At 49.1% G+C, this 20,229-nt stretch overlaps 1 protein-coding gene across 5 annotated transcripts in view; it reads left to right on the forward strand.

Moving 5' to 3' along the window:
* Positions 1-20,229, forward strand: part of ARID3B (AT-rich interaction domain 3B) — a 55,968-nt gene that overhangs the window by 14,952 nt on the left and 20,787 nt on the right. For all 5 annotated transcript variants that reach the window (XM_048481941.1, XM_048481944.1, XM_048481945.1 and 2 more), the window contains exons 3-4: positions 10,668-10,739; positions 12,052-12,124. In XM_048481941.1, the coding sequence (XP_048337898.1) occupies positions 10,668-10,739; positions 12,052-12,124 (145 nt within the window). The remainder of the gene's footprint in view (positions 1-10,667; positions 10,740-12,051; positions 12,125-20,229) is intronic.

Genomic DNA, 20,229 nt, shown 5'->3' on the forward strand with positions numbered 1-20,229 from the left:
TAGCCATGGTGGCGAGCCTTTGGTACTCCAGATGTTATGGACTACAATTCCCATCAGCCCCTGCCTGCATGGCCATGCTGGCAGGGGCTGATGGAGTAACAATCTGGACTCGTATAAAGGCTCGCCACCACTGCAACCTACTAGATGTGTAATCACTAGCGTCTCAGCAGGAGAGGTGGACTATAAATTCAGACAGTATTCTTGCCTGAGAGACGTTATTCCCAAAACCGAAGAGGTTCTGACCTATGGAGGCCGAGGACTCTTATCTGGGTACATCTGCAGAGAATTGTGCCTCTACAACCGAGTATGCGCACCAGGTACATATGTATGTGTGCATCGAGACTCCTTTCTAATAAACATACGTTCTCTCTGTCAAAACAATGGATGTTTGGCTAGTAAATAACATCAGCGTGAACGTCCCTGAACGTTGGAGGAAGACCTGAGAGACCTCGATCGAAGCTCTCTCTGTGACACACAGCTCCTTGGGACACACTCTCTCTCAATCTAACCTACCTTGCAGGGTTGCTGAGAGCATAAAACCAAGGCAGGGAAACCCATATAAGCCTCACAGAGCAATCTTTGGAGCCAGGCTGGGATGTTAATGTCCTGGGTAGGTTTTCACTTGGCCACACCCACAGTTCTGGGGAAGACGGGGTTCCCCCCCACTTCTGAGCTAGGATTGAACTGAGTTTTCTACTCCGTGCTCGGTGAAGACGCGCATCTTTTCTTCACCATAGAGGTGCCCAAGAGTAGAGCGGCTCCGTTCTGTACCGAGAGAGAGCTGGACCAAAGTCCCCCTCTTCCTTGACCCTAAACTCTGTGTGGCTGAGCGAAGCTGTGCAGATTTCTAGAATTTCCCCTTTTCAGATCTGAAACATGGGGGGTGGGGGTGGCGCGAAGGGAGGGGGCAAAAACACGCGCTTGCAAAGCCGTCTCAACAATTGTGGCAATTGGCAGTCATAAAAGCCCAGCTCAGATCAACGAAGAGCCATACAAACACGAAAGCTCGCAGGGAGAAGAGCCTGTGTGTGTCGCTGCGGTGAGAAGGGGCGCTTTGGCGGAGGCGGGCAGCGCTTTAATTCCCGTCTGCCGCTCTTTCGATGAACGCTTAAGCCAGATAATTCTGGAGTAAGCGCACAGCCAAGAACGCTCTCAAGGAAAGCCCGAACGACGGAGGCTACTGGCCCACTGCTCTTGCTCCCAGAACACAAAAGTGTTTCCTGTTTCCTGCGCTGCTTAACCTTGAGATTCTATGGGTGCCTCTCCGGCATTTTGGAAGGCCACAGAGGTGACACCGAGCTCTGGGGCCACTAACTTTGGACAGGCTCGTTTCCCCGCCCTTGCAACCTGTCGCAGGGAGCGGAAGGTGTGTGTGTTTGTAGGTCTTCCGAGATAAATCGCCGCTCCTCTCCGGAGCTTCCAACCCAGAGCAATAATTCTGATCTTATCGGAATTCTGTACTACAACAGGTTTTCTTTTCTTTTTCACAAATGGCATCTGGTTGACTTCCTAAGGCTCATCCCCACCCACAGAAGGAATTTCTGTTGATTCTCTGATAATCCTCGGATGGGGCGTTTCCCTCCTTCCTCTCTCCCCTGTCGCGTCCAAGCAGCTCCCTGGACACAGTTTCCTTCTCTCGAGATGGGGGGGAAGCAATCGCTTTAGAAAACTTGGAAAGTCCAGATGGCGATTGGGGGCCTGCCAGGCGGAAAAGCGAGGAGAGAAGTCTGCATATAGGCTACCTTGATTTAAGATGTCGTATGCAATTGGGAGGACTGAGCTGCATGGTGTAGTGGTGAAGTGCTTGCACTGCCACTCACACGGCCACGAGTTCGAGCCCCCTGTGGGTCAGATATCCTGGCAGCTGGCTCATGGTCAACTCAGCCATCCATCCATTTCTTGGTTGGTAAATGAGTACCTAGCTCAGTGGTGCCGAACCTATGGCACGGGTGCCAGAGGTGGCACTCAGAGCCCTCTCTGTGGGCACGTGCAGAGTGCCCCCCCCCCAACACACATCTAGGCTGGCCTGGGCCTCTGGGCTTGATTATTAGCATTAAACCTAAGACCTAGTTTTTGGGAAGCAGGGTAGGTAACCCTGTTAAGCACTGTTAAACCCCACTGATTTTCATGCGAAGAACTAAAGCACTATCCTTTACCTGGGAGTAAGCTCGGTTGCTGTCAATGGGGTTTGCTTCTGAGTAAACCCTCCTAGGGTTGTGATTCACCCATTGGAAGAGTTGCACGGTTGCTTCAAAGCAAAGCTACTGACTACCACCAAGCTTACTCCCGAGTAACGCATGCCTCTGAGCCAACCATTTTTTCTAAACTAAAACCTCAGTATTCAGGTTAAATTGCTGTGTTGGCACTTTGCGATAAATAAGTGGGTTTGGGGTTGCAATTTGGGCACTCAGTCTTGAAAAGGTTCGCCATCACTGACCTAGCTCATAGCTAGGGGGTGAAGAATAGCTGGGGAAAGCAATGGCAAACTACCCCACAAAAACCGCTTGCCTATGAAATCACTGCTTGCAGTGGGACCCCAGAGTCAGATATGACTGAAGGGGAAACTACCTTACTTTACCTTTGCAACTAGGAGTGGGCCACTCACAGAACGTAGTTATTGGCGGGGGGGGGGGGGGTTTCCCCACATTGACCACTGTTCCTGAACCCTTGTAACAGTGGCCAGGGGATAAACAAAAACACTTTTCACAGATTCTAATTCTCCTGAGCTGAGAAGACTTCAGTTTCCCTTTTTCAAATTCAGGTGTAGCGGTTGTGATTCATAAAACCATAGAATCATACAGTTGGAAGAGACCCCAGTCCAATCCTCCTGCCACGCAAGAACGTTCAGACCCAGCGGCCTTCCGACTAAATTAAAGCATCACGCTATATGCGGGGCGGTCCTTGGAGACTGTTCAGAAGCGGCTCTGGGATTTGCGGCCGTTTTATGAAGTTTGCAGCGATAACAGTCAGGGCCTCGTCTCTGATTGCACAAACATGTGAAGCTGCCTTATAGGGATTACCAACATCAGTATTGTTCACTCAGACTGTCAGCCACTTTCGGGGTCTCAGGTGGAGGAGGAGGAGGAGGAGGATTTATATCCCCCCTTTCTCTCCTGTAGGAGACTCAAAGGGGCTTACAATCTCCTTGCCCTTCCCCCCTCACAACAAACACCCTGTGAGGTAGGTGGGGCTGAGAGAGCTCCGAAGAACTGTAACTAGCCCAAGGTCACCCAGCTGGCGTGTGTGGGAGTGCACAAGCTAATCTGAATTCCCCAGATAAGCCTCCACAACTCAAGCGGCAGAGCTGGGAATCAAACCCGGTTCCTCCAGATTAGATACACGAGCTGTTAACCTCCTACGCCACCACTGCTCCTCTCTCATCCCTCCCCCCCCCTCCCCCCCCGGCCTGGTCCATTCAGCTGGAGATGCCGGGGATTGAACCTGAGGCCTTTTGGGTGCCAAGCAGATGCTCTACCACTGAGCCACACCTTTTGCAGCCTTTGAATCGTTCTCCCAGAATGAAAAGGGTGGAGTTTTTACATTTGAGATCATAGAATCATGGCATCTTAGAGTGGGAGGAGGCCCCAAGGAAGGGCCATCCAGTCCAACCCCCTGCAATGCAGGAACACACAATCAAAGCACTCCTGACAGATGGCCATCCAGCCTCTCTTTAAAAACCTCCGAAGAAGGAGACTCCATCACTCTCTGAGGCAGTGAATTCCACTGTCTAACAGTCCTTACTGTCAGGAAGTTTCCTCTGATGTTTAGGTCACCTTGAACCCATGACTCCTGGTCCTGGTCTCTGGAGCAGCAGAAAACAAGCTTGCTCCCTCACCAACATGACACCCCTTCAAATATCTCAACATGGCTATCATGTTACTTCTTAACCTTCTCTTCACCAAACAAAACGTCCCCAGTTCCCGCAGTTTCTCCTCGCAGGGCACGGATTCCAGACCTTTTACCATTTTGGTCGCCCTCCTCTGGACCCATTCCAGCGTGTCGATATCCTTCCCAAAATGTGGTGCCCAGAACCGCACACGATATTCCAGGTGAGGTCTAACCAATGCAGACTGGAGAGGTACAATTTACTCCCCTCGATCTAGACACTAGACTCCCGTCAGTACAGCCCAGGTGTGAGGTGCTGCCCTGCGATCCCTCCAAAGCTTTTTATTTTTTAAAAAAAGGTGATGGCATATCTGGACCCGCGTCTTTCGTCATAAATGCAACCCTTTGCTAATGTTTTAGCGATCTCCTGAGCCGCTCGGCAGGAGGCGTAAACTCCTGTCTGTCGCCGCTGGTTTGAATCTTTGCTTGCTGCCGACAATTTGGGACTCAGTTCCTCAAGAGGTGCCCCTTCTATTCTATTCCTCCGGTTTCGGAGTCCCCCTGTCATCTAGGGGACCCACTTCCTGTTCTGTTTCCCCCTCTTGGGAGGGTTTAATTGGGGTTATTGCTGACGCCATTTTTATTGAATTCACCGCTGTGTTTTAAAATGCTTAAATTTAAATTTTAATCAAATGGGATTTGTTTGTATATATTGTATTGAAACTGTGTTGTGCACCGCCCAGAGCCCTTCGGGGGGTGGGTGGTATAAAAATCCCATAAAGGAAAGAAAGAAAGAAAGAAAGAAAGAAAGAAAGAAAGAAAGAAAGAAAGAAAGAAAGAAAGAAAGAAAGAAAGAAAGAAAGAAAGAAAGAAAGAAAGAAAGAAAGAAAGAAAGAAAGAAAGAAAGAAAGAGGCAACAACGGATGCACATTAACGTCAAGAGTTCTTGCGTTTACTCTTGAGGAAAGGGTTAACCAGTCTTTATTTTGGGGGTGGGGCGGCAACGAAACTGGAATTGTTTTGGACATCTGAAGTCCCCTCTAATAAGATGTTCCAGGTGGCTCGGGAGTAATCCTAAAATAGCCGCTGGTTTAATTGCTTCTGTAAAGTCAGGCGAACTGGCCCCGGGGAGATGTGCTTTGATAGCTAACTAACCTCAGGAGGTGTGTTGGGGTGGAGGGAAGGGAGAACGTTGCTCCCAAGTTCGGGGCAGGGGGAGGAAGGGCCCCAAACTGATTTTTAAAAAGAGTGAAACACCTAGGAATTCCTGCATGCCTCGCTAAAACCACTGGGCAGGATTATCTCCCAATGCTCAGACATCCTGGAAATTCGTATTTGCCGGGAGCTGGGAGGCTATTTGTGTTTGTCTGTCGTGTTCGACTGAACCTGTTGCGATTTTCTGTCGGGGTTTGTCCAGATTACGAAAAGTAACGAACGTGGGCAGTGCGTATACTAGGAATATAAAATGAGACACTATACCCACTGGCAGCAGTGGTATTTCAAAGGAGATAAAGGTTTGCCCAGTTCACAGTTAGAAGTGTTTTGGGGCACGTGTCCCGTGACCGGGAAAGCCTTTGAGATGCCGGAAGCTTGCCTGTGTGGAGAAACAGGGTTGGGGTTCGAACAAAGGCCAAGATTTAGAGCGCTGGACAGGAGTGGAGATCCTCTCCGTTTCCCCAAAGCCGGCATGGTGTAGTGGTTAAGAGCAGGTGGGTTCTAATCTGGAGAACCGGGTTTGATTCCCTGCTCCTCCACCTGAGTGGCAGAGGCATATCGGGTGGACAGATATGTTTCCGCACACCTACGTTCCTGCTGGGTGACCTTGGTCTAATCACTGTTCTCTCTGAACTCTCTCAGCCCCACCTACCTCACGAGGTGTCTGTTGTGGGGAGAGGAAAGGAGCTTGTAAGCCCCCTTGAGTCCAAACTCCTCCTCCTCCTCCTCCTCCTCCTCCTCCTCCTTCTTCTTCATGGTGACTAGAGAAAAGAAACTGACTTGGAGGGTTTCTGAATCACCTTGTAGCAGAGGTTGGGTGGACAACCCAATTAATTTGTGTGATTCTGGGACTGTCGTGTACCAGGTAGTGGTTAGAGTGCCGGTCTAGGATCCTGAAGACCCAGGTTTGAATCTCTTCTCTGCTTGATAGGTGACCTTGGGCCAGTCACACGGACTTAGCCTGGCTTACTTCGCAGGATTATTATGAGGATGAAACGGAGGAAGAGAGAACCATATAAGCAACTTTGCATCCCCACTGGGGAGAAAGGCGGAATATAAATAAAGTAAATAAATTATTTTCAGCTGGGGGGAGGGGAGAGCAGGAAATTCCACAGGCATTTCTTTGACCAGCGAAGTCTATGGAAGATTGCTTCAAACCAAACTTCCCATTTCACCATCTCATTTCCTGGACAAGGATGCCGTGGTAGTTGGGGTTCTGTGACAATTAAATGCATCTTGGCTTGCAGCGAATGAAAAACTCTTGTGCTACCTATGAGCACGGCCTGCAGCGCACATTCCTCTTGCACGATGCGACTTGGATTTGCCTGTCGAGCAGAGCAGTGAGTGGACTTATCTTTGGCTGTATGGGATCATTAAACACGAAAGAGCTGCAAAACCCAGCACAGAGTTAGAATGTGCTACTTTTCTATCCTACCCTTCCTCTGGGTAGCTCAGGACCGTTTTCCCTGTCCTCAGCTGTGTCCTCGCGACACCCCTGAGGGGTTGGGTCAGGCTAACTGGGAACGACCGACCCAGGGTCAACCTACAACAGTGGTGGCGAACCTACAGCACAGGTGCCAGAGGTGGCTCTCAGAGCCCTTTCTGTGGGCACACATGCACAGAGTTCATCATATGGGGGGGGCGGAAAATCACTCCCCCACACACACACACCCCTAGGCTGGCCTGGGCATGATCCTTTACCTGGGAGTAAGCTCGGTTGCTGGCAATGGGGCTTGCTTCTGAGTAAACCCCCCTAGGGTCGTGATTCACCCATTCAAAGCGTTGCACGGTTGCTTCACCAAGCTTACTCCCGAGTAACATGCGCCTCAGAGCCAACCGTTTTTTTTCCTAAACTAAAGTCTCAGTTTTCAGGTTAAATTGCCGTGTTGACACTTTGCGGTAAATAAGTGGGTTTTGGGTTGCAATTTTGGGCACTCGGTCTCGAAAAGGTTCGCCATCACTGTCCAACAAACTTCATGGCTGAGCAAAAGTTTCATTCAGCGTTGCTCCAGGCCTGGCAGGATACTCTAAAGCAGTGATGGCGAACCTTTTCGAGACCGAGTGCCCAAACTGCAACCAAAACCCACTTATTTATCACAAAGTGTCAACACGGCAATTTAACCTGAATACTGAGGTTTTAGTATAGAAAAAACGGTTGGCTCAAAGGCACACATTACTCGGGAGTAAGCTTGATGGCAGTCGGTAGCTTTGCTTTGAAGCAACTGTGCAACGCTTCAAACGGGTGAATCACGACCCTAGGAGGGTTTGCTCAGAAGCAAACCCCATTGCCAGCAACCGAGCTTACTCTCAGGTAAAGGATCACACTTTCGTTCTTCCCATGAAAATCAGTGGGGTTTAACAGCGCTTAACAGGGTTACCTACACTGCTTCCCCAAAACTAGGTCTTCGGTTTAATGCTAATAATCTCCCTGAAACAATTACACTATTATCACATGACAAACTCTGTGCACGCGTGCCCACAGAGAGGGCTCTGAGTGCCACCTCTGGCACCCGTACCATAGGTTCGCCACCGCTGCTCTAAAGCATGACACCTCAGTTCTATGGTTTTGGGTTCTCTGTTAAAGAGCTCGGAAGTTCCCAGCACTGGAGCTGTTGACTCCTGGCCCAAAAACCGCTGTTACGTCTTGTCTGAGGTCAAGAGGAATCTTGGTTTGCCTTTCCACTGGCTTTCAAGCGGCAGTGGAATATATCTGATGTATATTGAGAAAAACAAGTCATTCCTGTTTTCTCTCTCCCCTGATGTAGCCTGTTATACCCCCCCCCCAAATTACTGGTTTCTCGTGACTTGTGGGAGGAGCTGTTCCTGCAAGCCGCCTTTGATCAGCCGAAATTTTCGAGAATCGGTCAGATGGTTGTTGTCCCTCGGAGGGGAGGGAAGATACAGAGATTTTATTTCTGCTGAAAAAGACCTCCCGGAAGCCAAGTTTCTTCTTGGCGCTTCTTGAAGGAAAAAGAAGAGTTGGATTTATACCCCCCCCCTTTTCTCTCCTGCAAGGAGACTCAAAGGGGCTTACCCTGTTCCCCTGAATATAAGACATCCCCTGAAAATAAGACGTAGTAGAGGTTTTGCTGAAGTGCGAAATATAAGGCATCCCCTTGAAAGTAAGACGTCGCAAAGTTTTTTGTTTGGAAGCATGCCCGACGAACAGAACACAGAAAAATAAGACATCCCCTGAAAATAAGACTTAGCGCATCTTTGGGAGCAAAAATTAATATATGACACTGTCTTATTTTCGGGGAAACACGGTACAATCTCCTTTCCCTCCCCCCACCCCCAGAACAAACACCCTGCGAGGTCGGTGGGGCTGAGAGAGCTCAGAAGAACTGGGACTAGCCCAAGGTTACCCAGATGGCATGTGTTGGAGTGCACAAGCTAATCTAGTTCCCCAGATAAGCCTCCACAGCTCTCAAGTTGTTTTCATCCCTTTTCTGTTCACTATTGTACCTTTGTTTCTTTACCTCCTTTCTTTGGCGCCTACACATTATCAAGGCAAAAAATATCCTTTGTTTGTGGTGCTAAAACCAGGGAATTATGTGGATACTTTGGTTAAATAACTGTACCTAGTTCTTAAGCAAACATTTGCACTGTTACTATTGTTTTAAACATTATTATTAATAATAATCCCTTGTATCCCATTCCATCCTTGGAATTATCTTTGAGATCGACCGCCACTGAGCTGGGCTACTGATACTGACACTGATGTCGCTATTTGGATTCTGAAGCTGTGGAGTTATTGGATATTTAAACGGTTTTAACTAAGATGTTATTTATGTTTTGATTGGGGTTGTTGATCATCTGATTTGTGTTTGGTATTAAATTGTACACCGCCCAGAGACCTTAGGGGGTAGGGTGGTATATCAAGTCGAAATAAGAGAAGAAAGAAAGAAAGAAAGAAAGAAAGAAAGAAAGAAAGAAAGAAAGAAAGAAAGGCTCATTCCGCACATGCAGAATAATGCACTTTCAAACTGCTTTCAGTGCTCTTTGAAGCTGTGCGGAATGGCAAAATCCACTTGCAAACAGTTGTGAAAGTGGTTTGAAAACGCATTATTTTGCGTGTGCGGAAGGGGCCAAAGAAAGAAAGTGGCAGAGCAGGGAATCAAACCCAGTTCCCCAGATTAAATGTGCATTGCTCTTAACCATTACACCACACTCCCGAAATAAACAGCTGACACACAGAAGTGGCATCGTCACCCCTTAAATGTCTTTCAGGCTAGATAACTGACTTTCCAGCAAGAGTTACGGTTTCAAACTAAATTAGACGGCATTAGGGTGGTGGGTCGCTGTTTCCAGAGAAGGGGTGGGGAAGGGTTTGCCTGGCTGTGACAGCAGCTATTCGACAGGGTCTTTCAGCGTCCATTCCACGACCACTAAGGCCCCGTTCCGCACACGCAGAATAATGCACTTTCAATCCACTTCCAATGCACTTTGCAGCTGGGTTTTACTGTGCGGAAGAGCAAAACCCACTTTTAAACAGTTGTGAAAGTGGATTGAATGTGCATTATTCTGCATGTGCGGAAGGGGCCTGAGACCCACAGACGTGAAAGTAGCTTTGATTTTAAAAAGCAAAACAAACCCCTGTTTTTACTTGGCAACCCCCTGGTGAATTTCGGTGGCCATCTTATCTGATTTGAGGTATTTTCCTGAGCCTCCTCTGTTACCAGATGGCAGGTGGGTGATCCAAACCAGTTGGCAATGTTTGACCTCCCTTGGAGTGGCTTCCTGGTTGATTTCCCCGGCAGATATTTGCCATTTGGATGGCTACAGAATCTAGCCTTCCTATTCCCGCTGTCATTCGAAGTATCATGCAACTTCCCCATTTCTTCCCGGTGTGTTAACCCTGTTAATTTCCAGTTACCTGACTGCATGATTTTAAAAAATTTGATATTTAATTTGTATACCGCCCTCCCCAAAAGGGCTCGGGGCGGTGCACATCATAATACATCAACAACCCATGGTAATACAACAGAAGTAAGCAATAATAATATCCATTGCACAGGCCCCGCGTAAGACAACAATTCAGTAAGGACTTAATCATTATACACCAGGTTAACAAACCAATAACAGTTCATAGTTAATGATGCCTTATCTACAACACCAAACCTTTATTGGCATAACAAGGTAAAATACAGATGGACACAGACAGAAGTACAAGATTTAGAAAGGGTGTGGTTACCATCTATATCCAGTTGTAGTGTCAAAAATTGCAGTTGGTTTACATAAGCAGTTTGGTAGCACAGCATAAGCTTTATCATAAAGATAATATTTTGGATGTTGGTTCAGTTGTGACATGGAGAGAGTTATGATTAGAAGAATAGACCAATGTACACTAGTTCTAGGCTTTGCAAATTCCTTATCTGTGCAGTCACATATCCCTTACCTGTGCGGTCAGGTAGGAGGGCTTCCTGAGTCCTTCCTTAAGCACTTCCTCTCCTGTGAAGAGGCTCCCATAGCCATCTCTGGAACAGCCGAGCCGCGTGATCTATCTTGCCGAGGTCTTCAAAATAAGACCATTCCATTTTGTCCATTCGTATTTTGTTGTGACATCTCCTGTTAATTTCTTCTCTCTCTCTCTCTCTTTCTCTCTCTCTCTCTCTCTTTTTTTAAAGAACGGGAACCTGAGCTGGAATGAAGACGCGGACAACAGCCGAGGAAGAGAGGTGTCTCGAGATTTTGCCAAGGTTCGTGCGGTGACTCAGGTGTCAGAGACAGCATGAGAGGAGGATGAACTTGAATATGGTGGGGCTGGGTTCTGAACTCTACCCTGCCACATACTTCACGGGGTGGGGAATCACGGGCAAGTCGTATTCTCAGCCTAACTTACCTCACAGGGCTGTTGTGAGGACAAAATGGGGAGGGAGAACCTCTGAGTATTTTGGAGGGCAATGAGGAAGATTGAGGGATTGGAGCCCCTGCCTTATGAGGAGAGGCCGCAGCGTTTGGGACTGTTTAGTTTGGAGAGGAGGCGTCTGAGGGGGGATAGGATTGAAGTCTATAAAAGGATGCATGGGGTAGAAAATGTCGACAGGAAATTTTTCTCTCTTTCTCACAATACTAGAACCAGGGGGCATGCATTGAAAATGCTGGGTGGAAGAATTAGGATTAAGAAAAGGAAACATTTCTTCACGCAATGCGTGATCGGTGTTTGGAATATGCTGCCACAGGAGGTGGTGATGGCCACTAACCTGGATAGCTTTAAAGGGGGCTTGGACAGATTGATGGAGAAGTCGATCCATGGCTCCCAATCTTGATTCTCTTTGATCTGAGATTGCAAATGCCTTAGCAGACCAGGTGCTCAGGAGCAGCAGCAGCAGAAGGCCATTGCTTTCACCTCCTGCATGTGAGCTCCCAAAGGCACCTGGTGGGCCACTGCAAGCAGCAGAGTGCTGAACTAGATGGACTCTGGTCTGATCCAGCCGACTTGTTCTTGTGTTCTTATGAGGAAGGCTGGGGTAAAAATGTAATTAACTAATAGCTAAAACTGACTAGGAAGGGCGCAAACAGAGACAGGGCTGAGGACCCAACCTGGTATCTCTTTGTCTATCAAAATGGCCAAAAGATGCTTCTTTGGTTTCAGAACCTGAAATTCATACCTGTACCTAGCCCTCTTTTTATCCTTTTTAATCCTTTTATTTATTTATTTTATTTTTATTTATTGTTTGGGCTTCTATACCGCCCCATCCCCGAAGGGCTCTGGGCGGTGTACAACAAGAAATATAAATAGACAAATTATAAAATCTTTAAAACAGCGATAGCAATAACAGTAAAAATAATAATGGAGGCGTCCGACCAACCCCATTTTTAAAATTCTCCCCAAAAAAGAAGGGAGGAGGGCGGCGAGTCACATTTGATAATGGCCAAGATGAAAGGCCAGTTGGGGGCGGGGGGGGGGCACCATTTCAGCGGCTGGTCTCTCCAAAGGCCTAAGCCCTAGTGGCCGTTCCCACCTAGCCCTGCTGGAGCTGATTTTAAAAATTTTGCTTCATTCCTCAGTTGTACGAACTGGACGGAGATCCCGAGCGGAAGAAGTTCTTGGACGACCTCTTCGTTTTCATGCAGAAAAGGGGTGAGTGAAGCTCCGTGTCGGAATAACCTGAAAAGAGGCAGTGGCGGCGTTCAGACGTCACGACGAGCCCACCGTTCGCCCTCGAACAAACCAGGCCCCTTCGCTGTATCGGCACGCTCCCATCTGTGCTTCCCTCCGTGCGCGGAAACCTTATTGGCTTGGGAAGCCTTGTGAGATTAAAAAAAATCTGTGATTTTTGACCAATCAAGGGAGGTGGCTATACCAGAGGGACTCTGCTGAAATTCTCTCTCTGGCGTACGGGAAATCAGTCGAGAGGTATCAAAGGTTTTTGGCTGTCGAGGGCTTCACGCTGAGTGCTCAACAGCTGGAATGGGGACTGATTGAAACCACCCGCGGTACCGGGGTTCAAAAATACCAGTTTGCGGCACTCGTAATGCTCCACCGTATTACGAGTCGAGCATCATTTCCCTCCTCCCACCAGAAGGTGTTCTCCGGCTCGGACTGTAAAGCTACCTTGCATGCCCACAAAATAGCCCTGGAAACTTTTCGAGGCATCCATGCCAAGTTACGTTCAGCGAGATCTGTCGGATGAGCTGTTTCCCCCAGAGCTCTCCTAGAAAGCTCGTAAATGCGGAGTCGATTTCAAATCAGGCTGCGGAAGGGTGTTTACTCGGCAGTCATTGGGGCTGCTGGCGCTGTTAGACACTTCCTCTTCGATGCTGACCTTTGACAGGGGAATCCATGGCAGCCTGTGACGTAAATGCAGAAGGGAGGCGAAACGAGGGGAAAAAAAAGGGGAGAGAAAAGTGGTTAGACATGCCTGAAGGCACCAAACTCGAGATCTTGGCTGTGACGTCCTGCGAAGGAGGCATTTAGAGAGCGGGATTCTTCTTTCACTGTGTGAAGTTTCTAACTTGTTTGAAAATGTTGTTTTTTTTAATGTAGTAAGCTATAGATGGATCCACCAGTGGTCATTTCCTTTGCCTAGAGAGACCCGGTTTAACAAAGCCAGAACACCACAGGACTAGATAGATGTGTTAGTCAGATCTAGTAAAGTTATTCTTGTTTTGAAGTTGCAGCATTCTTGTTTAGATGAGCTGATTTCTTGTTCCGTTGAATGACGGGGCTATCTCCGGATACGTTTGGACATTTGGAAAATAGAAGGGGCTGCCGTGGGTAAGGAAGCGTTGTTGTAGAGTGGTTTAGTGGTTAAGGGCGGTGAACTGTCATCGGGAGAATCAGGTTTGAGTCCCCGTTCCTCCACCTGAACGGGGGACTCTTATCTGTTTAATTGGATTTGTTTCCCCACTCCTCTATATGAAGCCTGCTGGGCGACCTTGGTCTAGTCACAGTTCTTCACAACTCTCTTATCTCCACCTGTCTCACAATGGGTCTGTTGTGGGGAGAGGCAGGGGAGGAGTCTGTAAGCCCCTTTGAGACTCCTTGCAAGACAGAAAGGCAGGCTAATACATCCAAACTCTTCTTCTTCCGTGAGAGCGAATGAACGAATGAACGAACGAACATGGAACGGCAAGGTTGTTAAGTTTGTAAACGGCATCATGGCCAAACAAAAACATTGTGGTGGTTTAAGTGCCTCCTTCCTAGCAAATCTCATTAAAAAAAGAAAGAAATTCTGATTGTGCCACGCTGTTAACGGTTCAAGGTTTCTGCGTGACCTTCATTTTCCCAGATGGCTTGTCCATTCCGGGTTTGATGTGTATATACATAGAAGAAGCTTTGTGAGTCCAGGCGAGCGGTTTTAATGTTTTCCTGCTGTCATACGCCTTATCTGCACGTCTTCAGATGTGGAAAAGCTTGCCGCCAAACGCCGGTATTGATGAAAGCATTTGGCGCTGGGCTCTTTTATCTGCGGGCTCCGGCAGTATTTACCCTGCCCGTCTAGGGAATACCCTAAAAGCCCTCCTTTTTCTCAGCCTTGCCAGTTAAGTTTTTCGCTCTCAGGAAGGAATATTCCGTGGCGAAGGACCGGCTCCTTTCGCTCTGACGTCCACAATCTGAAATCCTGCCGTCGGCTCGGGTTTTGATACAGTGATAATTTCCTCAAAATCTTGTCCCGTGGTCCAGTCGCTGTGCCTTGGGCCCTTTCTTTGATTTCGGTTGACGAAAGAAACCCCTTTGTTTTTCAGAAATTAATCCACCTCCCTCCATTCAAACCATTTCCTCCTGTCCTCCAGGAGTTCTCACAGATTATAGCAAGCGGCAGATTGTGGTGGCCAAGAAAGCCAACGCAATTCTGGGATGCATCAGTAGGAGTATAGTGTCTAGATCAGTGGTGGCGAACCTATGGCAGGGGTGCCAGAGGTGGCACTCAGAGCCCTCTCCGTGGGCACGCGTGAACAGAGTGCCCCCACACACATCTAGGCTGGCCTGGGCCGCTGGGCTCGATTATTAGCATTAAACCTAAGATCTAGTTTTGGGGAAGCAGTGTAGGTAACCTTGTTAATCGCTGTTAAACCCCACTGATTTTCTTTCGAAGAACTAAAGCGAGATCCTTTGCCTGGGAGTAAGCTTGGTTGCTGGCAATGGGGCTTGCTTCTGAGTAAGCCCTCCTAAGGTCGTGATTCACCCTTTGGAAGAGTTGCACAGTTGCTTCAAAGCAAAGCCACCGACTACCACCAAGCTTACTCCCGAGTAACGCACACCTCGGAGCCAATCAGTTTTTTCTAAACTAAAACCTCAGTATTCAGGTTAAATTGCGGTGTTGGCGCTTTGCGATAAATAAGTGGGTTTTGGGTTGCAGTTTGGGCACTCAATCTCGAAAAGGTTCGCCATCACTGGTCTAGATCGAGGGAAGTAATTGTACCACTCTACTCTGCATTGGCCAGACCTCACCTGGAGTACTGTCCTGGGCATCTCATTCAAGAAGAATATTGACAAGCTGGAACGGGTCCAGAGGAGGGCAACCAAAAGGGTCAAAGGTCTGGAATCCATGCCCTATGAAAAGAGACTTCGGGAGCTGAGGATGTCTAGTCTGGAGAAGCGAAGGTTAAGGGGGGACATGATAGCTATGTTTAAATATTTGAAGGGATGTCATGTTGGTGAGGGAGCAAACTTGTTTTCTGCTGCTCCAGAGACTTGGACCAGGAGTAATGGATTCAAGGTGCAGGAAAAGAGATTCCACCTAAACATTAGGAAGAACTTTCTGACTGTCAGGGCTGTTGGACAGTGGGATTCACTGCCTTGGAGAGTGGTAGAGAGTCTCCTTCTTTGGAGGTTTTTAAACAGAAGCTGGATGAACATATCTCGGGAGCGCTTTGATCGTGTGTCCCTGCATGGCAGGGGGTCGGACTTGATGGCTCTTGTGGATCGCCTCCCCACTGTGTGAATAAGGCAGTTTGGAAGTAATCAGGAGGGTTCCCGTGCATCTGTTGGCGCTCCAAGCCATTTTGTGCGGAAGGACTTCTAATGTCTTCAGCAGAGGTTTAGTCGTTCTGAATTTTCACGGGGAGGGAATAGATTCATGCCGGTCCCCTGAAGTGTAGCTCCTGCTTATCGGAACGTCCATCAGTCCAAAACAGGGGTCCCCAAACTTTTTAAACAGGGGGCCAGTTCACTGTCCCTCAGACTGTTGGAGGGCCGGACTAAAAAAAACTATGAACAAATTCCTATGCACAAATGATTGTAAAATGTTTGATTTCACCTTGCAGCCTTTCTGTCATGGTCTATTTTTAGAACAGTGACCAAAGTATGTCAAGTACAGGGTGGGCTCCAAATATTGTTGGGGAAGCTGTGGAATACCTTCCCCTGTAAAAAAAAGCAGAACTTTCCCAATGAAACATTCCATCTAACCCAGGATCAGGTATCTTCCTGGGTTCTTCCTCCCTAGCAGCCAGCGATCGATTCGCCAGCCTGGCTGATACCAATGGGAGTGAGGTGGAACAGAAAGCCTGAGAGCAACACATGGAGTAGCTGAGAGGGAAGGGCGGAGCAGGCGTTGCCACATGTAAGGTTTCCAACTCTGGGTTAGAAAATTCATGGAGATTTGGGGGTGCCATCATGTAACTGCAATCAACAGCCGTTGGGGCCGGTTCCTCCTCTCCCTCGAGCCCCCACTGCACATGAATGGAGCCATTGCCGCCATGCCTGGCGGGCCGGATAAATGCCTTCAGGGGGCCACATTTGGCCCCCGGGCCGTAGTTTGGGGACCCCTGGTCCAAAATATTTAATTCCCCAAAATCTGGTAAATGGCACATCCATTTGGCACATTTCAGTGAGTTAGTGCTACATCGCTTGGGGTGTTCTCTTAGGTACCAGTGAAAAGGTGGCCTTCACTCCGGCTTGCCTTGTCAACATTTCAACCTCATATATCAACATGGAACAGCTTTCGACTCTTCCTTCTTTTTCCTGCACGGATGAAAAAAAAACACCCCACGTTTCAACTTAAGATTTCACTGGGGAAGAGGAGTTAGTTCAAGGGTCAGAGGGCCGAGATCTCCGGCAGTAGCAGAGCTGTTGAGCATCTGGTAAAGATGTTGTGAGTGCGAAGTATATTAAAGCCAGCTGTGCCGGTAGCCGGTTGAGCGATTGGAGACTGCGGAGGCTAAGCCTGAAGAAGCGCGGCCTCTGTGAGGGATTGGAAGTAGGGACAGGGCGGCTCCTTTGGGGCCTAGGGATTGGATGGTGGCGGTCGGGAAAGTGGGGATAAACCTCTGGCTGAGCTACTCATCCGATAAAACAGCTGCGATCTGTCAATTTCTCGTTACTTGGCGGCAGAGTGGGGAGCAAAGCAGTGGCATTTCCGCGGGCCCGGATAAGAACAGGGCCTCACGTCAAACATTATATCGATTAATCGCCTCCCATCCTGTGTCCAGTACTGAACTGAACTGTGTCCAGTTCTGATCACCGCATCTCAAAAAGGATATTGAGGAGATAGAAAAAGTGCAGAGAAGGGCAACGAGGATGATTGAGGGACTGGAGCACCTTCCCTATGAGGAGAGGCTGCAGTGTTTGGGACTCTTTAGTTTGGAGAGGAGGCGGCTGAGGGGGGATATGATTGAAGTCTATAAAATTATGCACGGGGTAGAAAATGTTGACAGAGAGAAATTTCTCTCTCTTTCTCACAATACTAGAACCAGGGGGCATCCATTGAAAATGCTGGGGGGAAGAATTAGGACTAATCAAAGGAAACACTTCTTCACGCAATGCGTGATTGGTGTTTGGAATATGCTGCCACAGGAGGTGGTGATGGCCACTCACCTGGATAGCTTTAAAAGGGGCTTGGACAGATTTATAGAGGAGAAGTCGATTTATGGCTCCCAATCTTGATCCTCTTTGATCTGAGATTGCAAAGGCCTTAGCAGACCAGGTGATCGGGAGCAACAGCCGCAGAAGGCCATTGCTTTCACCTCCTGCCTGTGAGTTCCCAAAGGCACCTGGTGGGCCACTGCGAGTAGCAGAGAGCTGGACTAGATGGACTCTGGTCTGATCCAGCCGGCTTGTTCTTATGTTCTTATGTCCTGAGTGCCCGCCTTGATACCTGCGCGCAACGGTCTGCAGGTTTGTGGATCAGGCAATGACGATCGCGCCGGGAGCTGCAACCACCCGCTGTGGAAGTCGGCAGAGGCGGAGGACAGGGAAGTTCTGAAATATTCTGGGGTGGGGAGGAAGAGAAAAACGATTTCTTCCCCCGGCTCCTGCGGCGTTTCTCTTGTCAGTCTTCGCGACGGGAGCTAGTAATCTGTTGCTTTGCCGTGCTTTTGGCTGTTGGAACCGTGGGCACTGAGTTTTTCCTCTTGGCCTTCTTTGTGCGCGTGTGTTTGCGAGCGAGGGTTGTTGCCCCATGGCAAATAAGAATGGGGGTCTCACGCCAGATACAGTCATGGAGGCGAGATAGCCATGGCCTGAATGGAGGAAGCAGGAGCGTTTTGGGAAAGCAGGAAAAAGTTACAGCATTTTAGGCGGAGAGCAAAGGGATCTATTTCGCCTTGTGTTCCCCCCACACACGGTGGCCAGAAAGACCCTGCTAGAGTATAAGATAAACTGGGTCTTTTTGGCCCTGATCTCAGGGATGGATATTTTTTTTAAAAAAAGGTTGTTGAAACATGCGTAAAGGCTGCGCAAAACTTCCAACAAAACGTACAGCTGCGATGCAACCCCCTGTTCGTTGGTTTGTTGTGGGATGACCACGCCCCTTACCAGAACTTCAGCACAGACTCCAAAAAAATCTCTGGCATCCTGGATATTGGAAGCAAACAGCAGCCGCGAATAAATATACGGGCAGACCCCCCTAATTTTCACAGTCTGGGCTCGGTGCAGAATGGTTGCCATCTTAATGCAGAATGTCGAGCCTATGTGTCAGAGCGGACATAATCCCAAATTGTCTGTTCTCCCCCCCCCCCCCCGCTGCCCATTTTTCTCTGTTCCCCCATCAATCTTTTTATCTTTCCTCTTTCATGTTGCCCTGCCTGAGATCCCACCTAGCTTGTCAGGTGATCCGTAAGAGAGTTTGTCCGCCTGGAGCTGAAACCCTCTTGCAGACGAGCGCAGTTTGCATGTACGTTTCAGTCCAGGGTTGAAAAAATAGGATCAGGAAAAATCGGGCGGGGGTGGGGGAGGCCTGTGAAAGGAAAGCCCTCGATCACTAGATGCATAGCCTTCTCTGCAGTGACCCCTCAAGTTTAGAACTTCTTTTGCACAACAGTATACTTTGCACTGAGTTCATTAATGTTATTCACCTCTTCCCCGACCCCAGGCCCTGCCTCAGCTGGGACGAAATGCGGGATATGAGGGGTCTTGGAACGTGATGCAAGGGAAAACTCCGCTCCTATCATCTGAGGCAGGGGTCTGCAACCAATTGGCCATGGTGGCAGGGGCTGATGGGAATTGTAGTCCATGAGCATCTGGAGAGCCGCAGGTTGCAGACCCCTGAACTCTGAGGTATATCTCCCCTCTTGCAGAGAAGTGCAAGACCTGAGCTGTGCCGTTTGGCATAGGGTGGGCTCCATTCATTGCCAGTTTCTGATGCCCCCCCCCCCCAAACGCCTTCTCTCTCAAAAAGAATCCATCGCTCTTGGTTCTCGAGACTTGTCCTCTCCGGGCGCAAAGGCGATATGCCCTCCTAAGTCTTGAAAAGCAGGCCTCTGTTTATAATCTGTGTCCAAGGCCCCCCGTCTGATTTTGATTATTTGGTATCAAAGGTGAGGCGCCCTGGGATTGCGCGGCCGCGGGAGCGAAGAGAGAGGGGTTGTGTTCGCGGGGTGGGAAGCGGCCGTCTTGCCCGGAATCCGGGAGGAGAGGAAACGCCCCCTGCCTTGTGCCGACGTGGGCCCGGCCCCTCCGCCGAGCTCCAACAGAAGGCACTTTCTGTGCTTTGGGGCGGGGTGAGGGCAAGCCCCCACACTAAGGAGGTACAGTAAAATGAGTTTGCCATCAAAAGCCAACAAGTCTTGCAACGTGCCCCCCAGCCGCTGACCTTTCCCTCTGGAATTCTCCCCTCTGACCCCCAGATCATTAATCCCCACACTGCCAGATGACAGTAATCCATCATGGGCTTTGACAAGGCTTTGCAGCCGGCTGTAAAGGATCCGCTCCACCTCCGCGGTGTCCCATGATACCAGTTTTTCGACCTTTCCTGTTCCACGTGGAGAGAGGCTTTTTCGAGCGGAGCCCGTGCGTTCCCTGTGTCGGCGCGGAAAGCTTCTCGTGCGCTTTCATTCCTTTGTACCCGCAAAGCGTGCCGAAACTTGCCTGTTAAAAGGCAGCATCCCCGTTGCTCCCTTCCTGCATGCTGGAGCCTGCTCGGGGCTACGGACTGCGCCTGGGGCCGAGTGCGAGTCTGCAGGTCTAAACAACCTCAACAAAGAAAGAGCAGAGGAATTAGTGGCGTAGAAGGAACAGCAGTGGCCTAGGAGGTTTAAGAGCTCATGTATCTAATCTGGAGGAACCGGGTTTGATTCCCAGCTCTGCCGCCTGAGCTGTGGAGGCTTCTCTGGGGAATTCAGATTAGCCTGTGCACTCCCACACACGCCAGCTGGGTGACCTTGGGCTAGTCACAGCTTCTCGGAGCTCTCTCAGCCCCACCCACCTCACAGGGTGTTTGTTGTGAGGGGGGAAGGGCAAGGAGATTGTCAGCCCCTTTGAGTCTCCTGCAGGAGAGAAAGGGGGGATATAAATCCAAACTCTTC

The sequence above is a fragment of the Sphaerodactylus townsendi genome, linkage group LG17, assembly GCF_021028975.2.
Source record: "Sphaerodactylus townsendi isolate TG3544 linkage group LG17, MPM_Stown_v2.3, whole genome shotgun sequence".
NCBI classification, from domain to species: domain Eukaryota; kingdom Metazoa; phylum Chordata; class Lepidosauria; order Squamata; family Sphaerodactylidae; genus Sphaerodactylus; species Sphaerodactylus townsendi.